This window comes from Arachis ipaensis, chromosome B4 (assembly GCF_059453495.1).
Source record: "Arachis ipaensis isolate K30076 ecotype BB chromosome B4, ASM5945349v1, whole genome shotgun sequence".
NCBI lineage: Eukaryota > Viridiplantae > Streptophyta > Magnoliopsida > Fabales > Fabaceae > Arachis > Arachis ipaensis.
In genome coordinates, this window is record NC_142439.1 from 112562944 (window position 1) to 112582632 (window position 19689).

The 19689-nt window shown below is 30.7% G+C and overlaps 2 protein-coding genes across 6 annotated transcripts; both read left to right on the forward strand.

Annotated features, from left to right (window-relative positions):
- The first annotated feature begins 842 nt into the window (after positions 1 to 842).
- On the forward strand, positions 843 to 5351 carry LOC107639555 (PHD finger protein ALFIN-LIKE 2). Its single transcript, XM_016343092.3, has 5 exons — positions 843 to 1160; positions 1279 to 1311; positions 1705 to 1927; positions 3999 to 4119; positions 4723 to 5351. The coding sequence occupies exons 1-5, from the start codon at positions 1070 to 1072 to the stop codon at positions 4972 to 4974; spliced, it is 720 nt and encodes a 239-aa protein (XP_016198578.1). The 5' UTR covers positions 843 to 1069; the 3' UTR covers positions 4975 to 5351.
- Positions 5352 to 9745: 4394 nt separating this feature from the next.
- On the forward strand, positions 9746 to 16533 carry LOC107639556 (protein PHOSPHATE STARVATION RESPONSE 1-like). 5 transcript variants are annotated; one of them, XM_088485330.1, is made up of 8 exons: positions 9746 to 10188; positions 11734 to 11833; positions 11908 to 12070; positions 13122 to 13207; positions 13761 to 13800; positions 13895 to 13952; positions 14061 to 14130; positions 15874 to 16533. In XM_088485330.1, exons 2-8 carry the CDS (start codon positions 11801 to 11803, stop codon positions 16270 to 16272), a joined length of 849 nt encoding a protein of 282 aa, XP_088341456.1. In that variant the 5' UTR covers positions 9746 to 10188; positions 11734 to 11800; the 3' UTR covers positions 16273 to 16533. The 5 variants fall into 5 exon arrangements, with proteins under 5 accessions (XP_088341456.1, XP_020977071.1, XP_088341457.1 ...); XM_021121412.2 differs by lacking the exon at positions 9746 to 10188 and having other exon boundaries at positions 11590 to 11833; positions 15880 to 16533; XM_088485331.1 differs by lacking the exon at positions 9746 to 10188 and having other exon boundaries at positions 11591 to 11833; positions 13898 to 13952.
- The last annotated feature ends 3156 nt before the right edge of the window (positions 16534 to 19689 follow it).

Here is a 19689-nt window from a genome sequence, read left to right on the forward strand (position 1 = left end):
ACAAAAATACACTCGAATTTTATTATTGACAAAAATGCTTTCAAATAATTTAAAAATATAACAATAATACCCAACAATAAATATATTTTTTCAAAAAATATTTTAGAGATTGAATTTTGATGCAATTTTTTGCAAGCATGATTATAAAAATAATATATTATTATACATAAAAATTGGTAATTTTTTGTTAAGTATATAATTTTTTTATAATTGTTTTTGTTAATAACCAATAATACTTTTAAAAAATCATAAAATAATATATACTTAACAAAAAATTACCAAATTTTAAGAATAATAATATATCATTTTTCTAATTATGCTTGCAAAAAATTGAATCAAAATTCAATTTCTAATGTATTTTTTGAGAAATACATATTTAATGTTAGATAACATTAAATATGTATTTCTCAAAAAATATATTAGAGATTGAATTTTCATACAATTTTTTACAAGAATGATTAAAAAATGAGATATTAGTATTCTTAAAATTTGGTGATTTTTTGTTGAGCATGTATTTTTTTTTTGTAATTTTTTTGTTAACAAATAATAATACTTTTAAAAAATCATAAAAAAATATATACTTAAAAATAATTACCAAATTTTAAGAATAATAATATCTCATTTTTTTAATTATTATTATAAAAAATCACATTAAAATTTAATTTTTAATTTATTTTTTAAAAAATATATATTTATTGTTAAATATTATTATTATATTTTTAAATTATTTAAAAATATTTTTTTAATAATAAAATTCGAGTATATTTTTGTGATTGGAGAGAGTATTTTTGTGATTGGAGAGAGTTTTTGGTGTTAACCCTTTAAAAAAAATATTTATACACGCATACCCTTTTACTCTGGTATAATTTTTGATACTCCTCCTCCACATTCTTTGTTTCTCTCTCACTCTCTTGTTCTATTCTATCTACCCTTTTGATCTTATTGATGCTCTTCACTTACAACCCTCGTACCCAATTCAGTTCCCTCTACACTCTACACTCTACTTTCCCCTTCCTGTTGAACCCTATTTCCTCTTCTTTCTTCTTCCCTCAGATCTCAAATTGTGTTCATGGAAATGTCTTCGAGCCCTCGCACCGTTGAAGAGATCTTCAAGGACTACAGCGCTCGTAGAACCGCTGTTGTTCGTGCACTCACTCAAGGTTCCTAAATTACGCTTCTCTCTCTCTCTCTCTCTCTCTCTCTCTTCGCAATTTTTAGCTCAAAGTCGTTAATTTTCTCCTTATTTATTTGTTTAGTATTTTTTTGTTGTTGTTTCAGATGTTGATGAATTTTACGGCCTCTGTGATCCAGGTAAAGTGTAATTAATAACGGATCTGATTTTTTTCTGTGATCTGTTAAATTTTGTTGTGTTTTAATTTACGTTATGTGTATATAATGGAATTTCGGTTCTGGATTTGTTTATGTAATGTGTGAATTGTGAATTATGCATGCTTGTTGGAGTTAGTCAAAGTTGACTTTAATTGTGACACTCTGGAGAATTTAGAGTGAAACAAAATTGGTGTGCAAAATTGAGAAGATACAAAATGTCAGTATGCTACATTTGATTAGTATTGTTTGAGTTTGGTTAATGTTATGAGTTTTAATTTTGGTGATGCACTAAGAATATAAATGTCTTGCAAGGATATTCAATCAAATTATGTGTATTGTATTTAGTTCTCAAGTAATTCTGTGTGATTGTTTAAGACAAGGAGAACTTGTGCCTTTATGGACATCCAAATGAATCATGGGAAGTAACTCTGCCAGCAGAGGAGGTTCCACCGGAGCTTCCTGAGCCAGCACTTGGAATCAATTTTGCTAGAGATGGCATGAACCGCAGGGACTGGCTTTCTTTGGTTGCGGTTCACAGTGACTCATGGCTGCTTTCTGTGGCCTTCTATCTTGGAGCTCGTCTTAACCGCAATGAGAGGTAAAATCTGGCTTTAGTGGAGAGGTGCATGCATGTTGTGATTCACTGTGACATGTTTAAGTATGTCGTACAATGTTGAGAAATATACATAATAAATTTGGCTTTATTGCTTAACATTGGTCTAACTTGTCATGGTTGATGAGTGTCTCAAGAAAAGTGTTATATGTACAACTTGGAGAAATACTTAGGTACTCCTACAGCAAACTGATTCTCTTACTCTGAGCCATTCATATTTTCACACGTAAACAAATGCAGACCAGCCTTGTTTATTCAAATTAAATTAATTACTAAAATGAACTAACCATGGTTAAATTGACTAAAAATATGACTAAAATTTCTACCACTCATAAACATCCAGAACTTCTCGTAATTGTTGATGGTGTCATCATCGGTATCTTTGCTGCAGTGGTTACCAACTTTTTCTTATACATTAAGAATTGAACGTGCATATCAATAAAATGATGAAAAACAGTTCCACTGCAAATATAGTTTTTTATAATATTAAGACTAAGCCACTGATTTTTGTGATTTAAATGAAGGTTCTGATCTTTGTTTCTATTTGTATTGAATTTGTACCTTTTTGGTTTAATATAACTATATTAGGATGAGGGCCAATTTTATGATTATATTTGGTAGAATGTCATAAAGGTAATGGCGGTGCATAATGCATTAAAGCTTATATATTTCTATGTACTGATCTTAAAGACTGACAAGTTTTGGACTTTTAAACTTTACTTAAATGATTCTAAAAAGAAAAAAAAAGGAAAAAGAATGAAATGAAGAGGGATAAACAAAGATAGGGAAGAGAGCGATGAGGGGGGCATAAATGAATGCAGGAGAGAGGGGGTAAGGGCCTAAGGGGTTAAAAATGGGGGATACATATAGTTTTTATGGGTTAGTTTATATGTATACTTCACTAAGGTTAGTTTGTTTTAGTAATTTTTTAAAATATAATTTAAAGAAACATGGCTGGCCCACAGTTGGCTGACATGTGAAAACATGAAAGGCTTAGAGCAAGAGAATCAATTTGCTCCAAGAACACCTAAGAACTTCTCGTACATCTTGTATGTGGACACCATGTTAGTTGACATTCCATCCACCATTGAGTAGGATATGGTGCCCACTTAAATTGTGTCCTGATGGAGAATACAAGAAAAAAAAAACAGAATAGCAAGAAAAGTAATGATATTATCACCACTGAGAGCAAGATGATGAACTCAGCTTGTATGGAGAGAAAACTACGAGGAAAATTAGCAAAATAGAGATCCTGCGACTTGTAGCAGCTCATACTCCTAGCACAATCCTGAATTATGGGAAGCCTCTGTCCTCACTCCCTACACTACATATATGATTTTTTTTTTTTAAAGAATCACTACATATATGATTCTTTCCTCTAACACATTGCACATGGGCCCTCTGCTTCCAGCATAGCAGTAATCTTTCCTTCACTCTTCTGCTAATTAGTTAGGTTAGGCCTCATCGGCCCACATGACTTCCATGATCTCTATCATATTCTGGTATTGATCAATACCCAAACTTCAGGGACTTTATCTCTAATTCTAACAAGTCTGCATCCCATTCAATGGTTGATGAAATATGAGCCGGTGTAGTATCTCACAGCATGTGCGTGCATAACAAGCTTCATGTCTTTAATGGAATTATATTTTTATATAAACTGGAAATGGTGTCTTCCTCTCTTTGCTCATTGGTGATGCTATAACCCTATATACATGCATCCCTTAGATGGGAAGTATTTGAAAAAAACAAAATGTTAATTTGAAGCTGGCAATGTAAGTATAGATTGCCTTTGTGTGAAGATTTACATGTGTAATCAACCATCATCCTGAGAAATTTGATAAGCATTGGCAATTTGGATTTACCTTTTGATGTAGCATGAAGCTCTGAAAATGCTGCTCTATTGAATTAGAAATTGCTGCAGTTGAAGAGATGAAAAATTGAAAATAGATACAACTATCAGAATCTTTTAAATGTTGTAGCATTGTTAACGAAAATGTTATGCAACTTTTTGTATCATTGTCTTCATTGAAGGTTACCTGCTTATTTATGACAGGAAGCGTTTATTTAGCTTGATCAATGATCTTCCCACTGTTTTTGAGGTTGTGACTGACAGAAAACCAAGCAAGGACAAACCCACTGTGGATAGTGGGAGCAAATCTCGGGGAAGCACCAAGGTTAGTGTCACTCTCTCTGGATTGTTTCTTGTTGAGATTCTTTGTATTGCTTGTTCATTATAAAATTTGCTCCCAAAATCTTGTAATGAAAGTGAATATGCTAATATCATTAATTCATTATCACTGTATTGTTATATAATTAAAATATTCAATTTATGCTAGACAAAGGAGCAGATAACTTCTAAACTAATCTCCCAATAAAGGTCGACACATCCTGTTAACCTGTTTTGTATGACTATGATTTTACGATCTTTTATCGGCTGCTCCAATCCCAATTTCAATGTGTAACTAGGACTTGGGGATGCTGAACAAGATCTCAAAATCATAGAGATGGGGTGATTTTCTTGAGCTAGCTATGCTCCATATCATTGTTATACTTTATTACTACCCTAAGCTTATATATATATGAAAGAAAAATTGAAATCAAAGAGTATGTATGGACTAGATGTTAGAAACCTGTTGGTAGACGATCTTTGTTTTTGCATATGATTTGCAGCATTATTGAAAAACTGTTAAGACAGATTTAAGGCTTTAAGAGGTGCATAGTCATTCCACAGCATATTGTATTCCCTATATGATGCTTTCTTGTATCTATGTTCACAGAGGTCAAGTGACGGGCAAGTTAAAAGCAACCCAAAGTTTGCAGATGAGGGTTATGAGGAGGATGAAGATGAGCACAGCGAAACCCTCTGTGGTAGCTGTGGCGGAAATTACAACGCAGATGAATTCTGGATTGGCTGTGATATTTGTGAGAGATGGTTCCATGGGAAATGTGTGAAGATTACCCCGGCAAAGGCTGAGAGCATAAAGCAATACAAATGCCCGTCATGCAACATGAGGCGGAGCAGGCCCTAGGCCGAACGGTAATTCGCACACGGGGCAAATATTCGTGTCGTGGCTGACAAGGATACTGTAATATGTTTAATGACTTAGAGAGATGGGTATAGTATCTGTGTCTAATGAGGTAATGTCGCAGGGATTAAGTCTGTTTCAGCAACATGGATCCTTAGTGTGTCACATATTTTAAAGAATAGATAAACTCTAATTTAATCAATTTTTAAATTTGCTTGAATGTATACATTGTATGATGCTTTTTTTCTTTTTCAAAACCTGTTTCATAAAATTAAGGTGCCTAGTTTCTTCTAACTACACACTGATTATTATGCTGTTTAATTTGTTGACCAAAGTTATATATGAATGGTGTGCCATGAAGCATGGTTGCTTGTTTAAAATATTGCATTGTCTTAATCTGCAGATATGTGTAATTTTAATATTTTGTTGAGATATTTTAAATTATGTGTTGCATCAAATGTGTAGATTTTACCTGGATGAACCAATTGTGAACTTGAAATAGATATCTCCACATGCTGTCATCCAGAAATGAAGTTGTGCATATCAATTTGCTTGACGAATTCTTGATTCCATTTGGAATATTTGAGTTCCATATATGACGAAATGAAGTGGCTAAATCATAGGATAAGTCAAAAGATCAAAGGATGAAAGGTGAAACGAATTTAGTGTTAGTTTCTTTTTGTACCTCTTCAATTTTTTTTTTTTGGTAATACCTCTTCAATTATTTTAAACATGGACGAAACGGGAAAATAATAATATATATACCCTTTGCTCTTTATTGTCCGATTTGAACGAAGAAAAAATTTGGATTTCCAAGGATAGAAACGGAACAATAACCTTATTAAAAATTAGTCACTAATAGAAAAATGTTATTTATACACTAAAATTAATCACCACAATCAGTTATTAATATATTTATATATAAATATATATGTTTAATTTATTTTCAATGTGTATTTATATTTTAATATCTATTTTATTCTAATGATTGATTTTAATAGCTGATTTTAATATACACTTAGCATGATTGATAAAAATGTACTTCAAACTTCAAAATTATCTAAAAGCTTTTAGGTGCTTTGAGAGCGTTACCGGAATTGTTATAATAACCCATAAAAAATTTACTTGAAATCAAAGTTTGAGTAGTGAATTACATTCTAGAAGACCAAAGTTTAAGTTGGTATTTTATTAGCATACTCTTTGAATGTAATCCTTTTTCGACGTGCAAGGTGGGATGTTTGCTATTTGGCACCAAGAAATTGTTCATAAGAATGCAGTTTTTTTTTTTTTAAATAAATAGACAAAAATACACATAAAAAATTTTTGGAGTCACAAAATTATACATGACAATCAAATTTTCAATGTGCAATCTAAAAATGGCTAACATGGACAAAATTAACCTGCCGTTAGAAGAGTTTAGTTTCTATTTATTTTAGTGCTGTCCAAAAAAACGGTAACTTGACACTCTTTATCATTATTTTGAGTAATTGAGGAGAAAATTAACAAATTTTATTTTTTAAAAAAATTTAAAAAATTATTATTAAAGGGTGGAGTGCCCTTATTCTAAAGCATAAGTCTAAAAAAAGCGAATAAAAAAACCATAGAGAAATTGATGCGTCATTGTCTATCACTATCATCGTCCTCCTTCATCCTTCCATCAAAACAATAATCATTTGGAGTCTGTGTTAGTCAACGTGTCACTCAACATGGTTAGTGAGGCATTGTTGTTGATGTGTGATTCCAGCAATAGGGTTTCGTATGGTCTTTGTGAAAGCGCTTCGTTTATGACTCGGCAATAACAAAGATAAATAAGTACTCACTCTCATCATCTCCATTGATATTATCCAAGACTCATTAACTATATTTGTTACATTGGGTTATTATTAGCGAAATTTTTTTTTTTTTATTTTTAATCTGAAATAGAAGGATACTTTAGGGGAATTTTGATTGGTTTTGTTTTTATGTTTGCAAAAAATGACAATTCACATTACTCTTATGTATCATCATATGAGACTTATGCTTTTAAAATAAGGACACTCCATCCTTTAATAATATTTTTTTTCTTATTTTTTTTAAAAAAGTATTAATTTCTATCTTAATCCAAAATAATGATAAAAAGTATCAAGTTATTGTTTTCTTGGCCACATATATATTAAACTAAACAGAAACAAAATTCTTTTAATGGCAGGTTAGTTTTATCCAATTTTAATATATACATTAAAATTTCAATTCTTTTATGCATACTTTTGTGATCCTAACCATCTTTCATTTATACTTTTGTCCATTTACTCTTTTTTCTTTTTCATTACCTCGTTAAATTCATTAAACTTTTCAGTTCATTCCACTCAACTTTGACTAAATCACATCATTCCATTTTTACTTCATTGTAGGTCACTTTCTTTCACTATGTATAATGTATTTAGAATACCCACACGTAACCATAGTAATCAAGGTAACGTGCATGGCATGTCTTTGTGTGGGATCTAAAACCTATGTTACTAACTATAGAAAGCCAAATCCACTTACTACTGAATTTGAATTTCATGAGGAAACAACACGTTTCAATACATATATGGTGCCCCTAAAGACATTGACTAAGGGTGTGTTTGAAAACTCATTGGAAGGGAAGAAGTACGTTTAGACTTCTTGAAAGCTTCAACATTTGGTTTGGGAAATTTTTTTTTTCACGAATCCAGAAGTAATTTTGCTACCAAAATCAACATTTACAAGAAGCAACTATTTTTTAACTTCTGCTTTTTCCTAACGGGGTTTTAGTCATGGATACTAACTATTTATTTATCTTTTACCAACTTTATCCTTCATGTATGTTATTATATTATTTATAAAATTCTTGTTATTTCTATTTATATGAACTCTATTTTTTTATTATTTATTATTTTTATTTTTTTTCAACTGTTTGTCTGATATTATACACTTTTATAATTGTGATTTTTGTGTATTATGTTTGTTATTATCTTTTTATAATATGATTTATTGATTCTATTAGGTAAAGTAAATTAAACAAAAAATTAACTGTAAATAATAATAATAATAAAAAATTATAGCATACTAAAAAAAGAGTACTAACAATACTAAAAATATATTATATAAAAAGATCATGAAGAATTTTTAGATTTGTTTCAATTACTATAAAGTAAATATTTAATTTTTTTTTATTATTTTTAGTACTCTCTTTTATAATTGTAATTCTCATATACTATGTTTTAGTGTAATTTTTTATAATATAGATTATGATTCTATTAAAAAAATAAATTAAATAAAAAATTAATCATAGATAATAATAAAATCATAAACGTTGGATTTCAAATTAATATTAAGAATAAGATTATTGAGAGTACTAGAATAAGAGTACGATGTAAAAAAATACTAAAGTAACATTTTTAATTAATACTTAACAAAATGTAACATATTTGATTAAATATATATATATATATATATAATTTATATTGTTCTATTTTTATTTAAAAATATATTTTATATATTTTTATATATTATTTTTATTTTAGTAAGTAAATATTAATTTTATTATAAAATTAACTAATAAGATATATTTAAATATCTAAATTAAAATGATAGGATAATATAAAAAAATTATTTAAGTTGAGGTCTATTTTAGTAATTTTTTATTTAAAAGTGATTTTGAATGGTATAAGCCAAACAATATTTATTTTATTATAATCAATTTTGATAGAAAAATTATCAAACATAAATCACTTTAACACAAATTTACTTTTTATCAAAATCAAGTTTGCAAAATTAATTTTATGCAAACTTCCATTTACAAACTGTAATCCAAACACACACTAAATCATAGACATTCTCGCCAAAAAAAGAAAAAAAAAAAAAAAGACAGAGAAAACAAATCCTTGCCTTATTCCCGACAAAAAAAATATACAACACAAACAAAAATATTTTAGTCTGATATGCAGTAGGGGTGCACAGATCCGGTCCGGCCCGGTCCGAAGGTCCGGCCCGGTTTCAAACACTTTAGGGGCTAATTTGGTGTAATTTCATCAGGTTTAGGGTCGGGTAAGGGTCTCAAAAATAGACCCGTTCATTATTTCGGATCGGGTCCGGGTCATAGCTCGGGTCACCCGAAGTCGGCCCGGTGGCCCGGTCATCATACACAATTAATATTTTGTGTTATTAGTGATGGATCATGACTATTCTTATGTAGAATTTAAATATTGTAAACTTTAATATTTTGTGTTATTAGTCATTATAAGACTATAAGTTAATGTTTTATGTTTAGAATACATAAGACTTTAGACTAATGCATAATATTGTGTTATTTGTATTAATTTAAATATTTGGTATTATTAGACAATATTAGTATTGATTGTGGTTTTGCTTTAGTATTGATTGTGGTTATGCTTTAATTTTAAAGAAGGGTTGGTTCTTGTTATATTTTTCTAAGCAAATTTTACCATGTTAAATAATGGTTGGAGTATTGGAAATTTGGATATTTTTACATGCTAGCTTACAAGAAGGTATCAACATAATGTAATGTTAACGGCCCGGTTTTCACCCGATTTTCACCCGGTATAATTGTGGCCCGAAAGTGTATTGGTTTCATCGGGTCTAAGGTCGGGTTCGGGTCTAATAAATAGATTCGGTGTATATTTCGGGTCGGGTCTGGATCACATCAAACTCGACTTCACCCGACCCATGTGCACCCCTAATATGCAGAACCCTCTCCCTTAAAAGCCGTCGTCGTTGAACCGTTAAACCAGTCGAAAATTGATCCGTCGAATTGAACTGGAATCTAACCGATTTTTGACAAATTGCCAATACGACGTCGTTTTGCCTCAAAACTCCTGAATTTTCCCTCACCTCACACTACTCTCATCCTGAATCTTCAAACGTAGAAGAGAGGCCGCCCTAAGCCTCCATCTCTGCAAGCTGTCCAGCCACCGGCATTGTCGCGTCTGCTCCGCCGTTGTCCGAACTACTCCAACGTTGCATCAACGCGTATGTTCCACCTCTTCTCGCCGCGCTTCCGCCCCTTTGCAGCCTCTTCTGTTCCATCGTACTTCCGTCGATGTTCATCCTCTATTCTGTCGCGCTCTAGCCCTCGTCTTCCACTTCGAGTTCCCCATCTGTGTTCTCTCTTCTTCGCGTATTTGAGTTCCATCCCTCGTTTGTGCTCCATCTCCCTCAGCTGTGAAAGATAATTTCTCTTCATTGTTCTTGTTGGTACTGGTTTCTTCTTTACTACCTTGTATTTCTTGCTGCTATTTAAAGTTTAATTCACGCCTCTCTTCTCCGACCCTTAAGTCCTCTGTCAAATGCCTTCTCTGCAGCATGCTCACTCTTTCTTTGTCCTCAGCAAAATCACATCTATCCTTCTTGCATGTAGTCCCAAACCCTTTGAAAAATACAAAAAATTTTACGTTGGCACTCTTTAATTTGACTATGTCAATTTTTTTTATTTTGCTTTAATGTAATGTTTTCATTTTTGCTTAATATTATTGCAATGAATTTGAGGTGTAACGAGTTTCACCAATGTGATTATCCTATTATAGCTGTTTTTGGCTGATTTTCTTTGGTTACCAAATATTTCCGTTTTGTAAAAAGGCTTCTTTGGTTTATGTTTTATTTGTTGAAATTTGTATGTTTCTGAAGAACTTTTTTGTAACGATTTTATCATAGTATATGTTACAACTATAAATGAAAACCAAATAGGCTCTAACTCTGTTGCATATATGCTCATTTCTTTCTTTCTTTTTGTTTGATTGAAGTGCTTGACTTATGTATTCTTAGGACAAAGTGAACTTATATCAAGGCATTTGCTGTTTTTCAATAATGTGTTGAATGCGTGAGTTTGAAGAGGTCTTTTAATGCAAGAATTCAAGTTTGTATTAGCATTATCCTACCCTTAAGTTATTTTGTGCATATGTTTAGAATTGAATTTTTCTGATTATGTTCAATAAACTAGGTTAAATAATTTGCAAGAGAATGTAAACAATAAATTTAGCTATCAATATCATTTTGTTGATATATAATTATAATTATGTTTTAGTGTGTATTTATATTTTATTTATTATTTTATTATAAACTGGTTACTTCGGTTAAACTGTATTCGAATTGGTCGAACTAATAAATCAGTAAACTAATAGTTAAAACGATTAAATGACCAATTTAATTTTCAGAAACTTAATTTTAAATACTCAATTATATTTCGTACTTCGAACTAAAACACATGCTTTTATTATTACACAGAATGCTATTTAAATAAATTGCATTCTACCTCTCATTTAATCAAGATATACTCCAAAATAGTTTTTTAGATTAGTTTCTGTATATTAAAAGTTTTTAAAATTTTAATTATATTAATTATGTTTTTGAAATTGAAAAAAGTATGTCATATTGGTCCCTCAATTTTTTTTCGTGAAGTGACTCACATTAAAAATTAATATACTATACTTTTGTCTATCTTAACAATATAATTAGTGCAACTAAAATTTTAAAAATTATTTTATTGCACACAACTAATTTCAAAAATTACTTTAAAGCTTAACTCTATATAATCGTTAAATAAATATTTGTTGAGACAAAAATGAATATAAACACTAAACTATAACCAGCATGAGAAATGCTATTTATACACTAAAATCAACTATCAGTGTATTTATGTATAAATATATGTGTAGTTTAATTTATTTTCAATGTGTATTTATATTTCAACATGTATTTTATACTGATAGCTAACTTTAGTGGCTGATTTTGGTATACACATAGCAAAACCCAACTAGCATATAGTGGGTTGTTTTGGACAATTACAGACACTAACAAGAATCTAAGCAAAATGAATGTACCTTGGAAAACATCACCCACCTTGGTAAATTCTCTGTCTCCAACCAATGTTTTTTTGTCATTTTTTGGCCCTATGTAACTATAACCCCTGCTCGATAGTCAGAACATGGTCTTGGGCCTCAGACCCCAAAAGAAAAGAAAAGAGCAGTTATGGGTTCCACTCGCTCAGATGCCTCTGCCAATGGCAAAGAACGCCTACGCTGGACACACGAACTCCATGATCGCTTTGTGCACGCTGTAAATAGGCTTGGGGGCCCTGATAGTAAGTCACTTTCATCATTCATATCAATCTTCACTTGGTTGAACTAACTGCCTAATTTGGTAATTATTTTGTTTACAATAATTATTAACACTAAATAACACCTTTAGCAATGGCCTAGTGGTAAAAACAACACTGCTAATGACTTGCAATCTTGGAATTTCTTCAAATGTTTATTTTTTTTTTAATTTAGTTCCTCAAATTTCAGTATATTCTCAAAATTAATTCTATGATTTTATTTTGTCTCTTAATTTCAGTTGACCAGAAATAGTCCTTTAAATTTGACTTCATGACTTTGTTTGATCACCCCAAATTGGATAATATAACTGAATTTGATCCTACGTGCACTCACACACCACATGATCATAATAATGACTCATGGACAAAATTGAGTTAGGACATCAAATTTCAAAGTCTGAATTGAATTATTGAAAGTTGAGAGATCAAATTGAGTTAGGAAATCAAATTTAAAAAAACCATTTTAGATCCATTAACATTTGAGATACAAAATTGAGCCTCATAGAATTTGGACCAATTTGAATATTTACTCCTTACATGTGGTTTAACGAGTTTGGCCCAAACTGGCATATTGATTTGGACATTTGGTACTAATTTAACGGGTTTTTACCAGGTTTAAACAATGTTGACAGAGAAAATTGCACATTCATTGCGATCGATGAAGTAGACTAGTTAGTTTATCTATTTTTTCACTTGAATCAACCAATCCAATCCAACTTGGATTTAATAATTATGTTGTACATAATATAAGATAAAAAGTACAACATGATAGTTTTTCTAATTTCTTTTTTTGTTTTATTGGGTCATGGAAACTAATCACTTAATTAATTTTGATTTATACATTTTCCCAATGTATAATCATTTAGACGCAAGAAAATATCCATGAAGTATTACTTATTAGTTGGAATTAGTTATAGCTGGTAGCAATAGCGAGGATATAAATTAGAACATGAGCATAAGATCATTTAAACAATCAATTAATCATATGAAGTAGTAGAAAGAATTAGGGATTGATCTGCAATGGTTGGTGTATTAGGGGCAACACCAAAGGGTATATTGAAGGGGATGAAGGCCATGGGTGTTTCTGATCTCAGCATTTATCACGTCAAAAGTCACTTGCAGGTTCTTATCTCTCACAACACTTCTTTCAACTATTCACTTGTTTCTAATTTGGAAAAGCCTAAAACTTTAGTACTTGTATTTAATGATAATACCTATAAATTTTAGTGTGTGTATGTGCGCCATTTTTAACATCAAAAATTTTATTTAATATATTTTTACTACTCAATTTTGTTCATTGTGTATATAAACATCTCAAATTTTTGGTGCATAAATATCCTAATTCAACTATTTATATATGCACATGTACCTAATCTAGATGGATTTTCAATTTTTTTTTAATATTTTCTTAATAATACATAAGTTTTTACTTTTGACTATGTGATTGGGATCTTTCCATGTTGAAAAATGTGAGGAATGTGAATATATATGTAAAGTTGTAAACCAAACTAACAAAGTTTCCATTGTAGTTATTATATGATCTTATAGGTTAGAAGTTATTACGACACAAAACCATGCACATTTATAACAAGTATTTCAAAAGAAAAAAAATTATATACCAATTGGGTTATAATTTATATACACTAACTAAAAACTTTGTATTGAATATGTTCAGAAATACCGGATCTCCAAATTGATTCCAGAGTCTACCTCAAGTAAGATTCTAAATAAAAATTCATGATATATATCGTAAATTTAGTTGAACTTATGAATTAAATCTCCCTTATCACTTAACTTTTGATTGTGAAGAAGGAAAGCTTGAGAAGAGAAGCATATCAAATACACTGCCAAATTTCAGTTCTACATGGTGAGTTAATAAGTGCTATTCAATTTTCTTTTCTTTCCCTTTTTTGTAACCCTCAAGACATAGTAGTCATAGTGTTACATACTATTTTGGTGTTATGTGGGTAAACAGTGCTCTTCAGCTGAAGGAAATTCTTCAAATTCAGAGGGAGGTGCGAAACCGCTTGAGTGATCAAGCAGAGGTACTTTTTTACACCCTTTAAACCTTCTAAATAACATATATTAATATAACATTACAACTCTTTAAAATAGTTAAAAATAAGTTATATTAGGTGATATTATCTTCTTTATTTTTTTAAGAGTATCTGATAATATGCTTTATATAATTAATAGTTCACAACTTTGAAGCATAGTTCAATTAAAGCGAGTCATTTGTCGTCAAATATAATTTAAAAAGTTTAATTACTCTATTGATTCTTATAGTTTCACAAAATTTATAATTAGGTCTTTATATGTTTTTTCTTTTAAGTAGGTTCTTACACTATTTTTAATTTTATAATTAAGTTCTTGTTAATGTAAAACATGTTAGAATTAACGAAATATTTTTTTATAAATTAAAAATATTTATAATTAAGAACCTAATTAGATCTTCGATTACATATTTTCTGTTAGGAATATTCTATTAATTTTAACGTTTTCGATACAAAATAATCTAATTACAAAGTTAAAAGTATTATAAAAATCCAATTAAAAGAAATAAAAGTATAGAGACCTATTTATAAATTTAGTGAAACTAAAGATACCAACAAAATAATTAAACTAATTTAGTTTTAAAATAGGCAGAAATGTCAAGAGAGTGAAGAAAAATCTACGCTATAAGCTGAGGTGCGAGTGAGATGATAAAATTGATAATCTTGTAACAGCAAGTCTAAACTCCATCCAAAATTAAATGACTTGAAAGTGTATTTAAGTAAGGTTGCATGTTTTGTGTAAGGAAATGTTGTTTTGTAAGTCTAGAGTATGCTTTTTTTGGTGTTCTTTGTTGTCTGTTGCTTGTTGTTTTGTTGGTGGTGGTTGTTGTTTTTATTTCTTGGTATGCTTGTTTTGTTGTTGTTTTTGAGTCTCTGTAACTTCTTTTTCAAGTTGGGGATGTCTGAGAGAGTAAAAACTTGTAAAAAAATAAAATAAAATAAAGTTACACGTTTTAAATATATTTTTTTTATTAGGGTTCCCATGAGATGTGTATTTTTTTTTAAAATAAATATATAAAATATATTAATTCCTAAAATATGTGTCATTTTACATGGGCACACGAGAAATTAATTTTTGAATTATTTTATGAAGAGTCCCACGAAATCAAACAACTCATTTTGCATGCGTCACTCATAAGTTAACCCATTTTATAGGCACTCTTCGTAAATCGTAAATAGTCCAAAAATCTATGGTCCCATGTAAAATAATAGAAATATAATTTTAAAATACTTTAACCAAATAAGTATTTTGAGGATTAATATATTTTATACATTTATTAAAAAAAACAGCCCTGAGATGCTTCTTCTCATTATCATTTTCTTGTGTGGTGAATAATTTTTGTAGATATCACTCCTACATAATAATAATAATAATAATAATAATAATAATAATAATAATATATGATCAGTAAATATTATCTTTTTTTGTCAGTAATAATTTATAATTATATTTATAGAAATTGTGCACACAAGAAGTATATAATTTGTATCTATATTTATCGTAATTTATACACATAAATCAATACAGTTTGTATCTATATTTTTTAAAATTTTATACATAAATTAATAAAATTTATTTATTAAAAATAATTTAATATTTGTATTGATCAATAATAACTAAAAATACTAAAATTGCTAGCCCTTAAAAGTTTGAATCCAAAGCAATGAGATATTGTAAGCACATCCATTTTTCTCTATTTGACAAATTTAAATTTGTTTCAAATTGGTTGGAAGGTTCAGAGAAGGTTGAAGCAAAAAATTGAAGCACAAGACAAATACCTTGATAGAATTGGACAAAGCCATGAAAGCAGAACAACAATCACTAGAAAATCTTCCAAGCCATCATCATTTTGTGCTACAAACAATAATAATAAACATCTCCCTTCTCTCTCTGAGGAATCAGAATCTATTATTGAGACACACCCTGAAGTAGTAGTAGAAGAAGAGGAAGAGCATCAATCATGTTCCAAAAGACAAAGGGTAGTAATAGATGAGCATGTTTTTCCATCAAGCTTTGAACTTGAACTAGAATCATCCACCACCACAGAATTCATTGATCAATCATGGAATCTTTCATGGAGTCAACTTGCAGCTGCATGTGAATCACCTTTGATGCCAGGATTCTTATTATAATAACAAGTTCTGTATAACTAAAAATAAGTGTTTCCAAATAAAAATGATAGATGATGATAGTATATAGTGTTTGCATTATCTTATCTTTCGGACCTTCAAAGCATTTTCATGGGAACATTTTTATATCATGGAGGACTAAGAAAGGAAGATATTTATATATCCTTAGAAATAAAAGAGAATATTTTATGATATCTCTATTATACTCAGCATATTAAAGGGTATCTCTTAGGATTAGTAGTGTGATATGTATATCTGCTGTTTTTTATGATTGTTTCCTTATTTGTTTAGATTAGAGTTTTACTATATGTTATGATTAATATATAGAGTTGAGTGTTCTTTTCTTGTAAGACACACTCAATAGCATAGATATATTTCAATATATGTTTGTATTATTATTTCATTGTTGTTCTCTTTTCTCTTTTCTCTTTTCTTTTCTTAAATAGTTAAATTAAATTTCATTGAGGGCGTGTGGTGGCTGAAATATATAAATAAACATTCCTATTCCCCATGAAAATAAATATGGATTATGTGCGAGAAATTGATATACTCATAGAATACACAAAAGGGTATTAAAATCCAGGATAATTTATCAATATCTAAAACATATTATCATGATAAATTTTAGAAAGTTAAATTTAATGGTATTTGTATAAGTTTTTGGAGTGTTTTAAAATGTTTTAGATGATTTTAGAACATTCTAGAATAATCTAGAAAGTTCCGGTATATCCTAGAAAGTTCTAAAAGACTCTGAAATGTCATAAAATATTTTAGAAGAGTGTGAATATATATAGATGTATATAAAAGTATGAAGAGTAGTATAAAATAATCTAGAAGTATTTAGAGAAATATGGTAGGATAGATATTTGCAGTGAAGGTTTTGGATGATCAATCTGGACCGTTAATTAGATTTAATCCTAACCATCCATTGAGGAGGTGGATGGCTATAAATAAGGTGAGAGTTAGGATTTGAGTGTGTGAGTCATTTGTAACAATTACTTAGATAATAAAGTGTTCTTTCCACCAAAGCTTCCTTTCTCTTGTGTACTCTTGCCTTCTTAGATTTCTTGCTAAGTATTGAGAGTTAGGATGACTTGGTCTTAACTCAAAAGGTTGAGTAAGTTCAAGTGTCAGCTCGATAGTGTTGGAGTGTGTCCAAGGCTGTGGCAGTTTGATGGAGTTGGCTAAAGAAGGTAAGTCTAAAAGATGTTAGCTAGAAGATGACCTTCTCTACACCAAAGGGAGAAGATTATGCATCCCTAAGTGAAAAAATATAAGAAAAAAGTTGGTGAGAGAATACCTTGATACCAAGTGGGCTGGTTACCAAGGTCAGCGAAGAATCTTGACACTCATTGAATCTTCCTATTATTGGCTTCAAATGAGAGATGAAGTCAAGAGTTATGTGAAGACTTGTCTTGTGTGCCAACAAGATAAGATTGAAAACAAGATACCAAGTGGGTTGTTGGAGCCTCTGCCTCTACCAGAGCGATTGTGAAAAAGTGTATCTTTGGATTTCATCTCTGTCTTACCGAAGTTCGAAGAATTTGGATCTATCCGTGGTAATGGATCAATTTTCGAAGTATGATACCTTTATATCTACTCCTATTGATTGCACTGCAGAGGAAGCAGTGCCACTATTCTTAAAAAATGTGGCGAAGTACTGGGGATTACCTAAGATCATCAGCAGTGATCGAGACTCATGCTTCACAGGACGACTATGGACAAAGCTGTTCAAACTTCTTGGATTGGAGCTTCACTTCTTGACAAGCTTCCATCCTCAAACAGATAGACAAACTTAGAGAGTGAATGCCTTACTCGAGTGTTACTTGAGGCATTTCGTAAGCGCTAATTAGAAAGATTAGATAAAATTCCCAAACATTGCTCAGTTCTCATACAATCTGCAAAGGTGTAAGTCCACAGGAAAGACTCCGTTCGATATTGTGACTGGACAACAACCACTTACACCACACTCTCTTTCTTCCTCTTACTCAAGGAAGAGCCCTAGAGCTTATCATCTGATTAAGTCTTGGAAAGAAGAAGTAGATATCGCTCGTTCTTACCTCGACAAAGCTGCAAAGAGGATGAAAAATTTGGCAGATAAGAAAAGGAGGAATGCGAGCTATCAAGTAGGAGATAAGGTAATGATTAAACTTTCAAAAGGATCATAAGGGCTTGATCCACAAATACGAAGGGCCATTTGAGATGATTGGGCGTGTTGGAAAGATTGCTTACAAAATACAACTCCCTCCCTCTATGAAGATCCATCTCATCTTCCATGTGAGTATTCTTAAACTATATCATGGAGACCGAGAGGAATCGAGTAGCGGTGACTCGAATCGTGCTCCACCCGTGGTGATTAGATCTTTTGATAAGGAAATAGAAGAGATCTTAACTAATCGCATTTTGAGATGCAGAGGAGTATCACCAAGTATCCAATACTTGATCAAGTGGAAAGGACTCCCGATAACTGAAGCTAGTTGGAAAGCTCGTGAAGATCTGTGGCAATTCCAAGAACACTTAGAGCGCTATTATGAATAGAATGTGATGAGGACGTCTGCGTAATAGGTGGGGGAGAATGTCACGGTAAATTTTAGAAGGTTAGATTTAACAGTGTTTGTATAATTTTCTGGAGTCTTTGAAAATGCTCTAGATGGTTTCAAAATAATCTAGAATGTTCTAGAAGTCTCAGAATATTCTAGAAGGTTCTAGAAGTCTCTGGAAGGTCATAGCATATTATAAAAGAGTGTGGATATATATATGGATGTATATAGAAGTATGAAGAGTAGTATGGAATAATCTAGAAGTATTTAGAGAAATGTTATAAAATAGATATTTGTAGTGAAGGTTCTGGATGATTAATCTGGATCGTTGATTAGATTTAATCCTAACCATCTATTGAGGAGGTGGATGGCTATAAATAGGGGTGAGAGTTAGAGTTTGGGTGTGAGTCATTTGTAACAAATACTTAGAAAATAAAGTATTCTTTCTACCAAAACTTCTTTTCTCTTATGTCCTCTTGTGTTCTTAGCTTTTTTGTTAAGTATTGAGGTTTAGGTTGACTTGGTTTAGCTCAAGAGGTTGAATAAATTCGAGTATCGATATGGTAGCATTGAAGTGTATTCAAGACTGTGACAATATGCTACCAAAAAGCTGACCTCTATTTAATCTTTCTAATTTTAGAATATTCCAATGCCATGGCAATGAGGATGGATATTTTGCTCTTCAATTTATATATTCCTTCAACAAATTTGTTCAATTAACTTCAAAATCTATCATGATGTATATATCCCTTAAATATCTAAAGACTAACAGCATGTTCGCAAGTTGTAAGGGAAAAGAAAGAAAAGGCTTGGGAAGGGGATAAGCGCAAAGAAAAAGAAGGGATCCAAGAAGGGCTTAAGATTTTTAAACCCACTTCTT

What these genes read in the sequence shown, in the direction of transcription:
- LOC107639555 (XM_016343092.3), top strand. Translation starts at nt 1,070, where the DNA reads ATGGAAATGTCTTCGAGCCCTCGCACCGTTGAAGAGATCTTCAAGGAC. An exon ending in TGTTCGTGCACTCACTCAAG is followed by an intron (nt 1,161 to 1,278) that starts GTTCCTAAATTA and finishes TTGTTGTTTCAG; the next exon opens with ATGTTGATGAATTTTACGGC. An exon ending in AATCTCGGGGAAGCACCAAG is followed by an intron (nt 4,120 to 4,722) that starts GTTAGTGTCACT and finishes CTATGTTCACAG; the next exon opens with AGGTCAAGTGACGGGCAAGT.
- LOC107639556 (XM_088485330.1), top strand. Translation starts at nt 11,801, where the DNA reads ATGAATGTACCTTGGAAAACATCACCCACCTTG. An exon ending in TAGGCTTGGGGGCCCTGATA is followed by an intron (nt 12,071 to 13,121) that starts GTAAGTCACTTT and finishes TTGGTGTATTAG; the next exon opens with GGGCAACACCAAAGGGTATA. An exon ending in GCTTGAGTGATCAAGCAGAG is followed by an intron (nt 14,131 to 15,873) that starts GTACTTTTTTAC and finishes ATTGGTTGGAAG; the next exon opens with GTTCAGAGAAGGTTGAAGCA.